At 37.6% G+C, this 19,265-nt stretch overlaps 2 protein-coding genes and 1 long non-coding RNA gene across 4 annotated transcripts in view; 1 reads left to right on the forward strand and 2 right to left on the reverse strand.

Annotated features, from left to right (window-relative positions):
* Positions 1-678: 678 nt before the first annotated feature.
* On the reverse strand, positions 679-4,542 carry LOC129922815 (uncharacterized). The gene is made up of 2 exons (XR_008774721.1): positions 4,384-4,542; positions 679-1,718 (listed from the first exon to the last, which is right to left on the reverse strand). It is a non-coding gene; the product is annotated as an uncharacterized LOC129922815 (long non-coding RNA).
* Positions 4,543-8,143: 3,601 nt separating this feature from the next.
* LOC106055168 (E3 ubiquitin-protein ligase TRIM33-like) lies at positions 8,144-13,534 on the forward strand. Of its 2 annotated transcripts, none has more exons than XM_013211324.2 (2): positions 8,144-8,479; positions 10,505-13,534. In XM_013211324.2, exon 2 carries the CDS (start codon positions 10,582-10,584, stop codon positions 12,493-12,495), a length of 1,914 nt encoding a protein of 637 aa, XP_013066778.2. In that variant the 5' UTR covers positions 8,144-8,479; positions 10,505-10,581; the 3' UTR covers positions 12,496-13,534. The 2 variants fall into 2 exon arrangements, with proteins under 2 accessions (XP_013066778.2, XP_013066779.2); XM_013211325.2 differs by having other exon boundaries at positions 8,149-8,308.
* Positions 13,535-15,236: 1,702 nt separating this feature from the next.
* The window catches only part of LOC106055165 (uncharacterized), a 30,962-nt gene continuing 26,933 nt past the window's right edge, over positions 15,237-19,265 (reverse strand). Inside the window, exons 9-10 of the mRNA XM_056010438.1 lie at positions 18,455-18,576; positions 15,237-17,687 (exon numbers count right to left, since the gene is read on the reverse strand). Coding sequence (XP_055866413.1) covers positions 16,253-17,687; positions 18,455-18,576 — 1,557 coding nt within the window. The 3' untranslated portion in view covers positions 15,237-16,252. The remainder of the gene's footprint in view (positions 17,688-18,454; positions 18,577-19,265) is intronic.

Below are 19,265 nucleotides of genomic sequence, written 5' to 3' on the forward strand. Positions count from 1 at the left end.
TGGCTATGTTTTATCACGCTCACATCTGCAATATTTTAAGTTTCAATATCACTGCCTGGTACTGGTATGGCAATCTGAGCATTAAAAATAAAAATAAACTTTATAGAATCCTAAATGCTGCTGGCAAAATCATTGGCAAAAAACAAACCCCATTAGGGCAGTTGTTTGAGACAAACATCTATAAAAAAGCTAACAAGATCCTCGAAATAAAGAATCACTCTTTGTGTCAGGATTTTGTGATTTTACCGTCACAAAAGAGATACAAGACACCGATAGCAAAGACAAACAGACACAAACACTCTTTTGTTCCCCTGGCAATCAAATCATTAAATAAGAACAATCTGGTATAAACTTTGTCACATGTAAATTATGAGTGAGTCTGGTGTGAATGTACACTTTGGTTTCTTATAGTTATAATGTTTTTTTGTTTGGTGTAATGCACAAATTGTAAGACAAATTTCCTTACGGATAATAAAGATTATTATTATTATTATTATAGGTGGCCAAGCGATTTTGGCCTCTATCCACACATCCTACACATAAAATAATTTGATTTTCAAAATAGAATGTGTTTATTACACATTTGAATGTTATGCAAATTTTGTTTGATGACGATAACATACAACATAAATATTTTTTTTGAAAACAATTGTTTCAAGCTAACAAACACATCACACAAACATTGCGTTGGAAGTTATGTTTTATTTTCATTAATCTTACATAGAGGTGTTTCTTCCACCTATTTAACAAAAACAAAAAAAGTTTTTGATACATATTCTAATTAACAAAATGGATGAAACCTCTGTGGTGGAGCCAAGACAGTAAAACAGTTCCTCTCTATACCAGCAATCATAGTAGATATTAACAAAGAAAGGCACCAGGATTATAAACTTGTTTGATGCAATTAATTTAAAATAACCCTTTAAATACCTCAGGAGCATTGTGGATCTTTGAGAACTGGGAATTTATAGCAGCAGAATGCATAATTTCAAAGATAAGTGAACCTCTCCCCCACCCCCATGGCGATTAATATAACCTCAAAGAGCATTAAATATCCTTCAGAAAGGGGTCTTTCATCATATAGCTAGAGAAAGCATTTCACTAAAATTATTGTATTAAAAAACGTATCTCCCTTACGTGCATTAAAAAAATTAAACTTTTTTTTTTTGTTTCAAACGCTGACATGGTGTAGAAACTAGGAAACCTTCTTGGTGAGAACCAGACGCATTTCAATAGCTAAGAGTCTAAGTCTAAATCTGCACTTGAAGTTGAGGTACTCCCAAAAGAAAGTCGCTGTGACTCTAACATCTGCTTCCGGTACTCAAGGTACACACAGAAGGAAACGATCATCGCAAAGAAGCCGATGACCGGTATGGACCTTGTAAAGGTGTGAATGATCTCGTCCACAAAGCCGCCGAGGACAATCCAGAACAGGGCCGCCACGCCTTCCGCTTTGTCTTCAGTGTCTGCCATATTAGTCCTTTTTTAAAAAAATCTCGTTCAGATCGTGAACTGACGAGTTTTGACCTCGCCTATTTGAACAATGTTTTTTTTTTATATAGTGAAAACCACTTTGGATTAGCCGTTAATTTTCACTTCGACAGTGATGATGCATTCATTTCGATGTAGGTTTGTGTGTCTGGCCTAGATGTTTGGAATCTTTTGTCCTGCAGGCGAGCACTCCGTTTTGTTTAGAATGTTGCGACCAGCATTTGTAGCTTCAAAAGAAAAAAAAAATTTGATTGTTCCAAGTGATTTAAAAATCGTCACCACTTAAATCTAAGTACCGATGTCATTCATAGATCTGTTTTGGTCATATAGCTTTTAAGTAAAATGTGTATTAAAATCATTTGAATTATTATGATGATTATACAAGTTTTTACAAACAAATGGCATCTCATAAACATAGCCTAAACAAGAAAAACATGTTCAAAATATACATTTTAAAAAGACACTACCTCCATTATTAACTTCAAATATAATAAAATAGTTTTAAAAAATATTTTTAAAATGTATGGTTCATTTTGGGTAGGCCCCCTATCGTAGGCCTACCCGTGACACCGTTAGCTTCTAGAAAATACGACAATAGGATCTGCTTTATACAACTGATAGAGCGATTATTTAACTCTAAATACCGTATTTTCGCGCACATAATTTGCGGGCCATATAAGTTTTTTTTTTTTTTTTTTACAAACAAAAGCCAACTTGGGGGGGGGGGGGATACAAAATTTATTCTACTTAAAAAGACAGCTTAACGAAAACTATGCATCTACCGGTGGGTCTTAATACCTTTTACAGTTAGATGTGTGGTTGAGAAATGTACATTAAAAAGTCTAATGAACATCTCATTAAAAACGTCAAGAAAACAAATAGTACTGATGATAGTACTTTATGATTACGACAAGTCACGCTTTGCACATGCGAGGTTTATAACGGTGCGGACTGTACGATTTAGTTTTTACTTTATTTTGTCATTTGTGCGGGGTATACGCGCGAAAATACGGTACACTGGCATGTTTCAGCGATATAAAAATAATAGGAGATACAACCTGGCAATACTGGTGTGTCACACTTAACTCACTATCCCATATGACACCTGGTGCCCCAGAAGGGACCACAGGCAGAGATGAGACCGGGTATGCAAGGTATTAAGCTAATACTAAATGCACCATTTTCAAAGCTAATCTTTCCAGTAAATAAATTTAAAAAAAATAGTCATAGTTTAGAGTGTGAATTGTTCCTGTTTTTTTTTTAATTTTTTTTATACAAGCTTCGTACATTCCTTCAGAATGAAGATTACATCCGAATCTTAGCTTCTTGCAGTTGGAACTCAGTACCATCCCCTGAATTTTATCAAAATTGTATTATATAAGGAGCCTAAATCAACACTAACTCTTTACAGAACAGTACGGAGTCCCTGTTCGTTTTAAAATATCTCAGTCTCCTTCTTCTTATAGATTACAGACGTTACTTCAAAACAAGAAAAACATAGCTTGTAGGAAGTGTAATTGTATCAATTAGAATGCCATTAAATTTGCAATATATCTAATCTAGACCAATAACAATAAATCTGTGAGATTAATAATATTTTTACAAATAGTTTTTGATTAGCGCTATTTCATGCCTTTAGCTTTCTCAATACTCTATAATCTTATCTGGACCAGTTGGTAAAAAAAAAAAGGGGGGGGGGAAGGGATACCTACGTGTGTTTTACCGTATTTGGTTTTTAAATGCATCTACAAAAAGAAAAAAAGGAGGGGGGGGGGAATGACCTGAATTCGAACTCGTGGCTCACGACTGCTCGGGCCGACGTGCTAACCCTATGCTAGTGAGGTACTTTTGACTAAAGATGATGGATGATTTTTATACAGGTTACTTAATTTCCTGCTAATAACATGCTCAAGATCTCTATAGTCCAATATATTTTGTGGACCGGGGGGGGGTATCTGGGAGAAGGCTTTCCTTGATGCCTTCAGGCGCTCAGTAAACACAACTCTGCTCGAGTAAATAAATAAGAAATAATTGTGTAAAATTTCAACTTGATCCGAGTTATGGGAGAAATAACGACAATATAGTGTACACACTTTTTACCAGACAGACAGACAGAGTTGATAGAAGCTTTGTACCAGACAGACAGACAGAGTTGATAGAAGCTTTGTACCAGACAGACAGACAGAGTTGATAGAAGCTTTGTACCAGACAGACAGACAGAGTTGATAGAAGCTTTGTACCAGACAGACAGAGTTGATAGAAGCTTTGTACCAGACAGACAGAGTTGATAGAAGCTTTGTACCAGACAGACAGACAGAGTTGATAGAAGCTTTGTACCAGACAGACAGAGTTGATAGAAGCTTTGTAAAAAAAGAAGATAATTACGTCCTAGTCAAAGTTAATAATCAGTGACTTGAACTCTTCTAAGTCGCTTTTTTTCCTGGCCGATTGCGGCAACCCATTCCATTCTCTACGTGTAAGAGACTTTATATTTATAATATAAATAAATAAATAAATATATATATATATATATATATATAGGTGCTTTGTGTTTTTTGAGCTAATGAACTGCTGTTTCAACTTCCTCAAATGTCGGTGGGTTATCGAGCTCCTCTCATAATTTTCTGAGAGACATTTACAGTGATTCTTCTGATACGTGCCTTTTATCACTTCTATGTGGAAACCTTACCGCATTGACTTGAAATCTAAAGGAACTGAGTAGATATTAGACTTAAAAATAGTTTTCAAATGACAGGTTATATGGTCAACTTATACTTATGGACAGCGTAAATCATGGTCTAAATAACACAGATTCTGGTCCAGATCCAGAGTATTAGACTTTCCTTTCCTTTTTCTCTTTTTTGATTCAGAAATAATTGACCAGTAACCTACTTTAAGACATTTTGCAGTAGTAGACCCCTTCTGCCTTGAAATGTATAACAGGATGTTTGTTCTGATTGTAGTAATTTAAGTTCATTTTCTATTCTTGTTTTTTTTTTTCACTTGATCGCCTGCTCTGTTCATTTCCGGTGCCAAGACGTGTTTTGCAAATAATAGACACTATCTTTGAGTCGAATCCGAAGAAATGTTATCTTATAAATTGCAGACGTTTCTTGAGAAAAAAAAATCAACTTACAAAATATGAATATTCAATTTTAGAAAGAATGAAAATATGTCTGTTTTAAAAATTTACTCTTGGCCAAAAACAAAATTTAATAAAATACTCTGAAAGACACAAAGATAAAGGCACATTCCTCGTCCCATATGCTAGGACTAATTTGTACAAATACTCCTTCTTCCCTAGTGCTATTAGAGCATGGAATGGGTTGCCTGAGCTAGCCAGGAAAACCAGTGACTTGGCAGAATTTAAGTCATTGGTTAATATGCATGACTAAATGCATGACGCGTAGGACGTAATCATCTTCTTTTTTGAAGTAACGTCTGTATTATATAAGATAAGATAAGAGTAAGTTCATTTTTATTAAAGCCTTCAAAACAGACTAGAGCCTCCACTTGCTAAATCCAGCCTTGCCAATATGCTCTAAGAAACTCGCAGTTCAGCAGAGGCGTAGTGAGCAAAACGTGTGCACGGGGCAAGCAATGTTATTGGCGCCCACCCCCATTTTCCATGAATATCACATAGAAGAAAAATTATTTAATAATAATATAACACAAATAACCTTAGAAATTAGAACAATGGTTCTCAACCTGTGGATCGCGACCCCCTTGGGGATCAATTGACGATTTGCCAAGGTGTCGCCATAAAAAATATTGATTGTTTTTGTCTATTCTAACGTGTAAAACTTGATATTGTACAAACTTTTTTACATTGGAAGTTACTTTTTTTTAAGTGTCATTGTAGGATAGAAGGTTTAGACAACTGAATAACAACAGAACAACTATTTCTAACAATTTAAATTAATCTAAATTATTGGGTGAATCCCGAGAATCCCTAATCTGATAAAAAAAAAAAAAAACTCAGACAGTCGCAACAATGTTGTAGAAATGTAGTTTACTATTGTCCCGATCGCTGGCCATGCTCCGTCATGCTTTTCATGTAAATATGCAACATGGATATGGCGAATAAGAAATAGAAAAGTAAAAAAGATGTAAGTAATTATAAATAAAATTCTTTTATTTGCAATTTAATGCTGAGGAGAAAGATCTATTTGAAGAACATAATTCCACACAGTTTCGTGATTAAACATTAAACTTTGGCAATGCATATCAGAGACTTTGTGGACATTTCCATTTTAGAACAGAAGGAAGTTACTTATCTTCATGAACGAAAAGAGTTTAGCCGTTGGGGGGGGGGGGGGGGTCGTTGCAGAGTGGGGGTTTTGTAAAAAGGGGTCGCCAAGCTATAAAGGTTGAGAACAGCTGCCTTAGAATGTGTTACCTAAGTAAAATATCTACAATAATGTTTTGGCGCATCTCTGCGTGTGGCGCCCACCTGAGGGTGGCGCCCGGCCCGGGGCATCTTGCCCCCACCCCACTATGCCTCTGTAGTTCAGTTAATACCAAAACAGTCGAAACAGTAGACTCTGAGTTGACATTAACAAAGCATTGATATTTGGTTTCTTTCATTGACACCACTGGAAGTTAGAGGAAATGTGTGTGAAATATTATAGGGAGTGGTCAAACATTTGGGAGTTGAATTACATAGCCAAAAATGAACTAATCGAATTTTTTTTTTAAAGTGATCAATAAAATATCAAGTTCATTCATGCCAACGACAAGAGATTTAACAAAAAATTAATTAAGTGCGGAGGAGAGAAGTTGTAACTCCCGCCACATGAACCTAACAATGAACCTAACATACGATAAGTCCATGGCTGCCTGGTCGTGCGGTAAGCGCGCTGGACAGTCGTTCGGTCCTGCCCGCTGCCATCCCCCGTCGTCCTGCTGTCGGTTTGGACTAGGAAGTAGATTATCTTCAAGTCTGAAGGAACATCCGAAACATACAAAACATTTCACTGGGTTAAGAGTCCAATACTTTTATCTAAGCTTTTTTAGCGGACACCGAAAAGGGAAAAGCCGCTGTTAGTTTTGTCGAGCTACGGTCCCTCGTCCAGTTTACATCTCAAAAACTAGAAAATATATTCAAATTCCGATTTCATGATAATTTTGCAGCTTGTTTGCAGTTTTGTTTTTAAAGTTAAATATGTAAGCAGTTTTTCACAAAAACACCCCATTCTTAACCATTCGATACAGTAAAAATTAAAATCGATAGGGGAGGCTTTAAGTAATGGAGGGGGATTATTTTGTATATTCTTGAATAATTCTTGTGTTACTTTTAATGACTTATGCATTCAGCGTTATTATTTCACAAAAATACAGTTATAAAAAATGAACATGGCACAAATATAGAACGATAATACCGACATTTTTTAAACTCTATCTCTCCGTAATTATTTTCCTCATTCAGATGAATTATTCATTTTCCCCATTTTGTATTTTACTGCCCTGTTACGATTTAACTTCAATTACGTTTTTGTTTTAATTAGAAAATATTATAAGTGGCATAGATAAATGAATGCCCTTTTTTTAGATAACACCAATTAAAGTTAATAAACCCAAAACTTAAGTTTATTTAATGGGGGTGACATCAACGTCAATCGGGTGAGAAAGAGTTAACCTCGATAGTGTTGTCAGCAGACGTTAGAATTGGTGGTGGCGGTAGAAATGCAAAAGACATGTTAAAAAAGAAAAAAAAACTTAAAAGTTTCTGACTTTTCAAAATTCGGACATATTATTATGTCTCATGGATGCCCTGGGGCACTGGCCCTGCCTGCACTCCCTTATAATATTATGTCTCATGGAGGCCCCGGTCATACACAACAGAAGCAGAAAGAAGGGTGAAAATGCAACGGCGCCTGGTGATTATATATGCCCAACCTGCGATCGCAGCTGTGTATCAAGGATTGGCCTCTTTAGTCACACAAGAAGTTGCAAAGGGAAAAGATCGTCTCTCGAGACGTAAAATGCCACAGACAGGAGGCCCTGGAGCACTAGCCATGCCTGCACTCCCTTATATTATTATGTCTTATGGAGGCCCTGGAGCACTGGCCCTGCCTGCACTCCCCTAAATCCGGCCCTGACTGAATTTCCTTGATGGAATTGTCTACTTGCTACGATATTGCATTCAATTGTATGAGATCTAGACCTAGATAAGATCCATTTATAAACCAACATTCTATTTTTAAAAAGGAAAACACACACACATGTATTTCTTTCTTTTATACTTTTTCGCTCTACCCCCTTTCTCGCTCCGACATACCTAAATTATCTTTATCTCTCTTTGTTTTAAGCTGTAGCAATATAATTTTGAAACAAAGATATTGGGATAATACTTATCCTTACTCTGGTTTGTGTCAATGTACCCCGTTTATTGTTCTTCAGTCCGAGTAATGAATCGCATTACAGTCATGTCACCAAGTCGTGGCTTGTTTCAATCTATAATATAAAAAAAATAACTAGATCTATGATTCCTTTAAGACCTCAGTGATTCATATTGATCCGCCCTGTACACAAGAGATCAATACAAATCTATTGATCCCCGCCTTATAATTTGAACTGCGGAATTGATTTTTTCCCTAATTCGCTTCACCGATTGACAATGCGTCCGGTTACTTCCCCGGCTCTTTATTTCATTCTTAAATTTCGTCTGTTTTCGGGAGTATTCATTTTATTTTTTTAAAAACTAAGCACTTGTATTGTTTTAGATTATTTTAATGGGGTGGAGTGCTGGTATGCAGGGAGGTAACTAAAGCTTCTCCAAACAAATACGTCCGTTCATTCACCGACAGAGCCACAGGTGACGTAGTTAGATAGTAGAGTTACTTACCTTGTCTGTTTTGGTGTACTTGTAGGTCTATGCACAAAATCGAACAAGGGACATCAGAAAATACTCATTATTCTTGAAGTCTGTGGATCTATTTTGTTAACTACATAAGCCTGTCGCATGGTTTTAGCTTTAAGTTTACATGTAAGTTGGCTCTTAGTTTTAGCTCACCATAGATAAGCCTTTGATTCTTCATGTAGGCCCTCGTGTATGTCACTGACTATAGTCTATAGAATAGAATAAATTGCCTAGCGTATATTATAGTATATACATTTAGTTATGACACACAGACTCGAGATAATAATAATAAATCACTGCATTGCCTCCAGCCTGCGCAAAGTATTTTTAAAGTGATATATGGCTCGCGCATGCCAATAGGCCTACCACTCTTTACACAAAATGCAGTCCACAGAGGCACTGAAGTCTGAGACAACAGATAGTCGTAGGATTTATATCGGAGTTTCCGTCTCCTAGACTGGCTGCCTGTCAAGGCTATAGAGCACCGTCTGCCCATAGGCCGAATTGCAGTTTTAATTGTTACGTGGCCATAATAGAGTCTATTATAACTAGATCTAGGTCATTCTATCTCTTTGGACTAAATATTTTTTTATTGGAAATTTTCATGCACGTAGGCAAGCTTTCTGGTGTATCCGAAGTACAGAATACAGAAGTATTGATAAGCGAAGTATTTTAATAAACTGTACGATAACTTCTACGCACTTTTCAGCACTGTGGAATCAAATGATTAAGCTTGTAACACTAAGTAATTGTTAGCATTTATTAGGTGTCAGTGATTGTTTGAAAGATGGCCTCATTGAAACGCTTTATTTTGTCTCTCATCTTTCTCTTTTTAGCGGCCCCCGAAAGGGGAAAAGACGCTATTAGTTTTGCGTGGCCTGTCTGTCCGTCCGTCCCGTCTAGAAGAGAAAATGACATCATGATATTTTAGATCATTCAAAGTTCTGATTCAAAGGCTACTATTAATAGTAACAAACACAGGATTTTTTTTTTTAGTAAGGGAGGGGATTATTTACCATTTTTTAACACATTTAAGCCAATGGTTTTAGATTTTTGATCAAAAAATATTATTTTTCAAAATTTTCGTTTTGTTGTATTAAATCAAACCAAATTCATTAAAAAAGCTACTCCTTCTTCCCTAGTGCTATTAGAGCATGGAATGGGTTGCCTGAGCTAGCCAGGAAAACCAGTGACTTGGCAGAATTTAAGTCATTGGTTAATATGCATGACTAAATGCATGACGCGTAGGACGTAATCATCTTCTTTTTTGAAGTAACGTCTGTATTATATAAGATAAGATAAGAAAGTGCAAACACCACATGACACCTTGGAACACTAAGCCAACGGAATTTTTCAATTTTTTTTTACGGAAATGTTTTTTTTTTCTTGAGGCTTTGAATAAGAGATTGACCCTTTACAAAACAATTAGATCAATTAGATACTCATTATAAGACATCAGTTAAGCCAGGTTCGCAATTAACTTCACATTCTCTTTCACCTATCCCTTGGTCTGCTGGACCTTTGAGGCACTACACTAGATCTGTCAACTTTCTTTCTCCATTCTTCTCTGTCATTTGCCTTGATAGAATTTCATTCTGATATTCTTTCTGAAAATATTGAAACCTGCGTTTTTACCTGCCTGGGTGGAGAACTTCTGATAGAATTTAATACCGATATTCTTCTGAAAATATTGAATTCTGCCTGGGTGGACCACTTCGGGGGCCGATTTTGAGTTTGTTTCCACACAAACTGTCTTAGTAACCTTGTTATTTTTACTAAGTTTTTCATTCGGTTCAATTATATACACCACATGTCGTCATATCGCTTTTTTTTTCTTTCTTTACTAATTTTATTGATTAAAGAACATAAAAGAGATCTTAAAAGTCAAAGCGTAAAAAATGCGCCAGTTTACTGTGATTAACTTTTAGTATGAAAATCCCCAATAGCTCATCGGTCTAGTATTCTGTCATTACATTCCACCTTTGTTTTAATATTATCTATTATTCTACCTTATGGGTGATATTGTCAATATGGTCACTAAAAAACTGTAACCACGGCTTACCACATTATAGCTCAATTCATAAGTTGATTAATATATCTGTTTCTCACAATAATTGTTTAAATAGTCTTTTTGTTGTTGTTGTTCAACAGGCTTTGAAAGGAAAGAGATAATTATTTGATTCATGTTTTCATTGAAGTAAAAGGCCAACAAATCTCACGTCAAAACCATGGCAACAGAGACTCCCGACACAGGACTCGACTGCGCTGTTTGCAGAAAGCCGTTGACCAACCCTCACATGTTGCCCTGTCTTCACGTGTACTGCCTTTCGTGCCTGCGAGACGAGTGCCGAGAGAACTCTCCAGATAAGTTCTTCTGCCCGCTCTGTGTCGTCGACAAGGAGGAGAGGCGAACCAGCTCTGCCCGCCCATGGCATGCTTTTGAGAAGATCGCAGAGAGTGAGGCTGAGCAGGAAGCCATTCAGCGCCGACTGGCGGAGCTCCCGGCATCGGAAATCCGACGCGATAGCCTCTTGGGGGGCTATGGGGATGAGACGGACGTCGACGACCCCAAGTCCAGCCTGCCCAAACCCCCTGTCCTGTTTCCTTGCTCTATGCACGCTGACAATATGGCGGACACCTTCTGCGCCAAATGCAACCAGATCACGTGCCACAAATGCATATCGTCTTTCCATCGCAGATGCCAGGATTTTTATAACATTCAGGATGCCATCGAAAAGAAACGAGACGACCTCGATTCTATTTATAGTAACATTGCCAACAGCCTGGCGCAGTGCCAGAAGCTGCAAGAGGAAAAGAAGAAGAGATTAAAAGACGCCGAAGAAGTCAGGACGCGTTTGTTATTGGACATAAAGATGTTTCGTGGCGCCATGGTGAAACTGATAATGGCCAAAGAAAAGGCGCTGATCAACGAGGTTGACTTACTGGTCGATGAGATGCTGCAAGGCACGCTGGGAAAAGAGTCTGTCGTCGAAAGGCTGATTGGCTCTCTAAGTCGACAACTTGAAGTCCTCAACTTCTCTTTTAGCGTCAACGGCCAAGGAGAGCTTCTCCCTTACTTGCCTTCCCTCGTCTCCCGCGTGGCGAACGACGCAAAGAAACTCGAGGAACAAAGGGAAAAGGAGCCGGTGCGGCAGTTCAAGTTCCACAAGGACGACAACTGTTTCCAGACCCTAGAGTCATCTCTCCTTGGGATCATACAGGAGGAAGGCGGAGTACCGGAAGCGGTAGTGCTGCCGAATCTGCCGGAAGGAAAGCTAGACATGTCCCTGACATTGCTCACCAGCTTTCATGGCGGCGCTCGGGATGACGTCACGGACCCACTCCTCACTGACATCGTCCTCCTCCCCAACGGTGACGTCATTGTGGCGGACAGAGACAACAAGTGCGTCAAAAAGTTCAACCAGTCCGGAAAGCTGCTGACTCGTGTCCTCATCGACGCCGTGCCTAGCCGCGTGACTATCGTCTCCAACGGTCGAGCGGCCGTGTCTGTCATGAACAAGAGAGCCATCTACTTCCTGTCTTTATTCGGCACAATCCGGGTCTTGAGCTCAGTCCCGGTAAAGAAGCTCTACTCCTTTCTGACCTCCGACGGAAATGGATGTCTAGCTGCCGCGACTAACCAATGCGACTCTATAGACCTCCTGACAGAGAAAGGAGAAATTATCAGGACTATTTACTCACAAAAATCTGATCGCGCGACCATTTCAAGACCCATGTACCTGACTCCTGTTAAGGTACAGTCCGGCACAAACGTAGAAAGAGACTCAACAAATGGCCTGACAAACATCGACTTTATCGTATCCGACAGCGGGAAAAAGATCGTTTTCATGGTCAACCAGTCGGGGCAGGTCATCTTCTCAATCAAGTCAATCGACAGTTTAACCATGGAGTGCCCGTTAGGGGTCACCGTCCATGAGTCCGGCCTAGCGCTGTTCGCAGACCGCGACGCCAATTCTGTAGTTTTGATGGACACGACTGGCACTGTAATCAGGCGAGTGCTGTCCGCTGACGACGGGGTGGTCAAGCCCTGTGGAATATACGCCGGACAAAGGGGCTACGTAGCAATGACCCAAGTGGATGGCATGGTGAAGATTTACTCGTCCAGCGTGGTCAGCATGTGATGTTAATACACCCACCCAGTGAAAGTGATACTACTGTTTACTACACCATCCATCATTATATGCAGACTAAACTATTTCAATCATCTAGATCTATCCGCCACTTAGAAAGGAATCAATAACAGAATTGTTGAGAAATAAAAATATCAAAATTTGAAACGTACATGTGTAGCGTCACGGTACATTGTTTATGAGCGGGTGGGGAGAGAAGGGCCGTCTAGTGTTAAGGAGTGTGAGTGTGTGTATGGTGATGGTGGGAAGAGGTTAGCGATTGGTTGTGAATGATGCAACATAGGCGGCATTGTCGTCATTTGGTTTTAGGTAGGACAGACGACTCCTGAACGTGAGACTGATAGGTTGTGTTATTGTAGTAAGTTATTTCCTGAGCTAGCCAGGAAAACCAGTGACTTGGCAGAATTTAAGTCTTTGGTTAATATGCATGACTAAATGCATGACGCGTAGGACGTAATCATCTTCTTTTTTGAAGTAACGTCTGTATTATATAAGATAAGAAGATAAGATAGTGAGTTAGATTGTGTTTAAAAATATTATTGCTTAAGTCTAGTACATTTCATTTATCTCAGATCAACTTCATTTTGTCTATATTATAATAAGAGTTATATTTAGTATTGTTCACAAAAAGTTATTCAAGTTATTTGAAGTTTTATTAGTTAATATATATTACGCCTACAAACGTTTAGTTGTATACCAGCTGTTCGGTGCTACAAATTAACAACCGTCAATAACACCAATACAATGTGTGTACTTTAAATTCAGGAATGTAGGGACCTAAATTTAGAAAGAAAAGTGTAAGTACAAATATCAGCTCTTTACAAAGGTCATGGTTATTACAATGCAATACTGAAACCTAAAGCTGTTGTTTCACTTACAATGACATCCCCAATTAATTGCCAACTTCTTAATAAAACGGAAAGGAAATGGAACAATGTCACTTCGTTTGATTTTGTGTTACAATCAGCTTGCAAATTTCTTAATCACCAAAAAAACCTGGAACCTGCATGGACTTCAAAAACGGCTCAAACAATTTTTCTAGAAATGTGAAAGTTTATGTATATCTTTGGAGGGGTGGGGGGATACTAGCTAATTGGCCATTACATGAACAATCTCTTTGGAGGGGTGGGGGGATACTAGCTAATTGGCCATTACATGAACAATCTCTTTGGAGGGGTGGGGGGATACTAGCTAATTGGCCATTACATGAACAATCTCTTTGGAGGGGTGGGGGATACTAGCTAATTGGCCATTACATGAACAATCTCTTTGGAGGGGTGGGGGGATACTAGCTAATTGGCCATTACATGAGCGATCTTTTTGAAGGGGTGGGGGGGGGGATACCAGCTAATTGGCCAATACAGGAACAATTCCGGTTTGATCGTTATGGTTTTCCACTCTGAAATGGTTAAAACTACATTTGGCCTGGAGGTCTAGGCATTCTATATCTTGAACACACCTACGTCAGCGGGTATTCCCACATGCCTTCATTGAAGAGTTTAAAAAATAAATCCAATGTCTTCAAAGTCTGGATCTATATAGCATATATGCTGGGTAGATTTATTCTTACATGTTTCAACCAGGATTTTTTTTTTTTTTTTTGGGGTGGGGTAAAACATGTTTCAGTGTTGTTAAATTTATCATTCATTACGTATTAAGAACAAAGTAACAGCTTCATATAGGAGGAACTTTCTTTTAAAAACTATTTTCTTATGTTACTTGTTAAAACACTGGTAATAATGTTGTCTTTACAGGATTCAAATATGAACTTATAACCGCGACGCAAAATAACATACTTTTTTGTAATTGCCAAAAAAAAAATGTAAATGTATTTTATATTTTTAAAAAGTTGTATGACTTGAATTTGAACTCGAGGATTTAAGCCTCCTCAAGACAATACACTAACCATCGTGCCAGCAAAGTGCTAATGAAAATAGAAGAATACATAGATATCTCTTATTAGTTTCAAACTTTTACGCGATGACCTAATTCGCTATAAAAGTATAAACGGGACTTCAACAACTTATACTTCCAAATCTGTCAAGTAGAATTTCTAGTTAAATATCAAACAAAATAATTAATTATTAATAATTAATTAACTTTTTTTTTTTATTCTAGTGTTGTCAGGTATAAGAAATAATTGTGCAAAGTTTCAACTTGATCTGAGATTGAGTGTGGAGAAATAATGTGTACACAAATTGTACCAGACAAACAGAGTGAGTTGATATAAGCTTTGTAAATAAAGTCTAACTTATATGTTTGATTCATTCAAACGTAGGAAATTTATACTGAAATTTTAGTAATCAAATGCAATATTTAAAAAAATTCCTTAAGAAAAAGAAAAAAAAAAGTGGGTGGCAAGGGGTTGGGCCTGAATCCTAGAGGTGGCTGGGATTTTTAATAAAGGCATTCACTCGGTACATTGAGAAAAGTGAAGGCTTTTTGAGCCTTGTGCTGGTAGCAAAACACACTCGTTAAAATTGGCAACTACCAATTGGTAGCTCGACGGAAAGTGTGTCCAGCGACTGGTGTGACTTTGAGTAGGATGGATGCGGATTGGATAAAAGCTGGTGAATAGATGAGGAAGGGGGCTGAACCACAGGCAAGTATTGTATGGTGATAGCAGTTTGTTTGAGTGACTTGAATCATATAATTATTTTTAGAATCTCTTGTAATTTAATTTTTTTTTTAGAAATATATATTTGCACACACTCAAGATTGAAAGCTGTAAATATTTTTAATAACAAAATCAAATTTATTTTGTTTGTAAAAAAAAAAAAAGATCAGTGTAAAAATTAATAATAACCTGTACATGAGGGCTTGTTGGACTAGCTATTTGGAGCCAACTCATAAGTGAGAGTCATCAAAGAAGAAGCATCAAAACCCTTTCACTACATAAGGTTTATTTAAACCCTGCACAAAACGAAATATTTAAACCCAGCACTAGATGATGTTTATTTACCATAGGAACAGAAAAAAAAATGTTTTTCTTGTTTCCAGGCTTTGGAATGTGTCTATCTTTTCAAGACTAATTTCAAACCTTTTCACAAATATTTTATGCAAAATAACAATTATAGTTAACTATCTGTCAGTATCAGATCTGGATGTCTGGATGAGTTAGAAAAAGTTGAACAACGAGTACATACAAATGGGATTGTTGAACTGCCACCTTGTGTTGATACACAAGACCAGCTGATATATTATGGCACATACCACAAATCTATTCTAAAACTACTCTGTCCAGTTCTATCCCATCTATTAATACAACTATTCTGTCTAAATACCACAGTTCTATCCCATTTATTAATACAACTATTCTGTCTAGATACTAAAGTTTTATCCAATCTATTAATACAACTATTCTGTCTGGATACTACAGTTCTAGCCCATCTATTAATACAACTATTCTGTCTGGATACCACAGTTCTATCCCATCTATTAATACAACTATTCTGTCTGGATACTACAGTGCTAGCCCATCTATTAATAAAGTCTAGTCTGTCCATACAAAGTAATAAATTGACAAATATCTGTATCAAATTATAATACCAAAGTAAAAATATTTTGTACGAAAATAGAATTGATTTCAGCAATCAACTTGTAAACAAAATAAATGTATCAAAAAAATACACAACGTAAATTGATCAAATGTACAAAACTATGAAAATTAAAGTGATCAAAAGATTCTAAAGTTTATGAAAGATGAAGTTGAGTTCCTTCATATGCAGCACAGTCAAATGAATGTGAGTTACTTCCCTGTGGCTAGCCCCTGGGCACTGAGAGCTACCTCCCCTAACATCTCAAGATTATAGAGTTCTCCCCCTTTCAAGTCATTGGTGGACGCCCAGCTGTAGCTTGTAGGATCTTTGAGGAGATTCATGGAGATGTTTGCAGCCAATTCTGATCTTGTCTTATCATACAGTCTGGCATCTGGCTTGATCTGGGTCATCAGGCTTGACTGTGCTGCTGAGGTCAAGGTCATGTGCTCTTGTTTGACAGGGCTGGACTGTGAGCTGGAATACCAATCCGACTGTAGAGAATTTCCAGAAAAGGCAGTAGTTTTGTCCCTTGCAGAGCGAATAGTAACTGACCAGTTTTGGGTTTCTGATTGGGATGTGTCTCCAGAGTGGTAAAAGTCAGGAGGAAGGACTACAGTTGTACCAGAGTGGTCAACAGTTACAGTTCGGGGAGAAGCTGATGTCACAAACTGGTTGTTTTTGGCCAGCACCTGTTTGACAACCCCTGACCAGATTTCTTCCGGCTCTGCCTTAACTATATGACCCGAGACCTGATCGTTGACTACAACAGAGCAGCCACCACTTTGAGCCAGCCTGATAGGAGGCAAAGATGAAGAGCAACTGTTTTTGTTTTGTATTTCTGAATGAAGAATATCAGCAGCCTTGTGGAAGTCTGCAGGCAGCACAATCCTGGTGCCCAAAGTGTCAATGCCTTCAACAGCACCCTCAGAAGATATTGAATCAACTTGAAATTTACTGCTCTGGTCAGTCCCATTTCTTAGAGTCTCTGACCAGATATGACCTAGCGCAGGCTTGAACTCAGCCTGCCTTGAGCCCGTTGCTTGAACTCTTATTGCAGTAAAGGTAGAGTTTTCCTCAGTAGATGCGGTAACACGATTGTTGCTCCTCTTGTTTAATCCACTGGTCACTTCTGTTACAGACCTGCTCTTTTTGTCTCGTTTTCTTCTTTTTGGTTTGAGCTCATTATTTTCATCTTCCAAAGATGTGTTTTGCTCGCCTATTGATTCACTGGCCGTTGCCTTTTTAGTTGACCTTTTTCTCTTAAATGTAGCTTTTAGTTGAGCCATTTTTCTCCCCTTTTGCTTATAGGGACTGTCTGATGAAGAAGTGGTTGCCCCAGTATTAGCTCTGCGCGTCTGGGTGTTACGCTTTCTAGTGCCATGCAGGTTACAATCCTGGGGGACCTTCAAAAGTGTGCCAATATGGGGACCTACACCTGAACCTTGAACCTGATAACTGGGTGTAGCCACAGGGCCATTATCAGCCTTGGGAGCAGATGTCAAGGGGCTGACTGTGCAAAGAGCCCCAGAAGAAGTGTTTCCCTGCTGAGAGGCTAAGACTTGGTTGACTACCATTTTGCTGACCTCAATGCTCTCATAGCGAATAGTTTGAAGCCGTTTTATTCCATCATCATGACGAACATACCTGGAAGGAAAAAAAAAAAACTGATTCAAAACAAAATCTGATTAAAGTATTTAGAACCAGTAGAGCAGATTTGACAAATTGTGAATAAACAAATATTTTTAGACATAATGTCAGGGTATAAAATAAAAAATGATATCTGAGTCAAATAGGGACAGTATTGGCCATATATCAAATAATTGACTATAGATGTCAGCCTTGACTTTATAAAAACAATGAATATATATATACTTGAATAAATAAGTAATTCTTTTTTTTATTTCTTTTGCAAGAAAAATATTAATTTTCAATAATTCAATTTTTTTTCCCCAACAATAGTCAAAGGGAAATAACTTATGTTATAACCCCATTAAAGTAAAAGGGCGCACCCTAAATAATATTTTTAAAATGTTCAAATGAAAAACAAATATTTTCCAGCATTTTCTATAATGTCATTTATAAGGTTGGGAAAATGTCTTTTTTTTTTTAACAAAACTATATATTACAAATAATAAAATCAACAAATTCTAAATTCGATCCAATCCAGTTCAAACTCATAATGCTGAATTTAAGCAGAGTAACATCCCCTTCATAAATGTACCTTTATAATGACTACTGCCACATTTTCAGATACTAGTAACTAAGTTTTCTAAAATTATTAGTAAACACAGCTCTAAAATCACAGTAACATAAACTCAATGCCCCCTGACTAAAATGCTTCTAAGTTAAATAATTCTACCCTCAAAGGTTTACCAGGGTATTACTTTCCACAGCCTGGTCATTGAACTCACTTAAATTTTCTATGTCCAGATGGCCAGGAGTAGTTGTGCATTTCCATGAGATGTTTGGTCAGAGTGTTGGCCCGAGTGAAGCGCTCAGCACAGATATGGCACCCAAACTCTTGTTTTTTAATCTGGTTAGTTCATAAAAAAAAGTTATTGAGATTCTATGTGTAACAATGTTTCTATTAGACATATGCAAATTCTATAACTCTATTCAACACACTAGTAGGATACAATGAAGTAACTTAGCACTGAATATATTTTTCTTGAGTTCTCAGTTCAATAGAATGAGTAATCCAAAAATATGAATCACTTGTACAATAATAGCTTGTATAAAATATTGAAGTTAAATAAAACAATGTGAAGATACCAACGACTAGATATTGTGTACAATACAATGACCAACCAAGCAGCCCAGATAGCAGGCTTCATATTCAGTAGCATATAGTCATCCTTCTGGACTGTTCTAGAATAATATTTATTTTCCCAAGCACAAGCAATGTGACCTAAATAATACAAACAGTTAATGTACTACTGGTCAGATGTTGTGTGTTGTCAAGCATGACATTATAAACACACACATGTGACACGATGCAATGTTTAAGTAAAGGGAGAACACTCCTAGAACAGTTTTTTACCCACTGTTTTCAGCCTAGGGGCCATATAAAGGTCTGACATGCATGTCAAAGGACTCATCAATGCAAAAAAATCAAGAAACCAATTGATAAAGTACTTGGTTTCCAAACCAGTAGTTCCAGGTTCAATTCCTGGTGAAAGATTTGGATTTTTAATTTTGGGATCTCTGGGGACCTCAGAGTCC

This window comes from Biomphalaria glabrata, chromosome 14 (genome assembly GCF_947242115.1).
Source record: "Biomphalaria glabrata chromosome 14, xgBioGlab47.1, whole genome shotgun sequence".
In the NCBI taxonomy this organism is placed as follows: domain Eukaryota; kingdom Metazoa; phylum Mollusca; class Gastropoda; family Planorbidae; genus Biomphalaria; species Biomphalaria glabrata.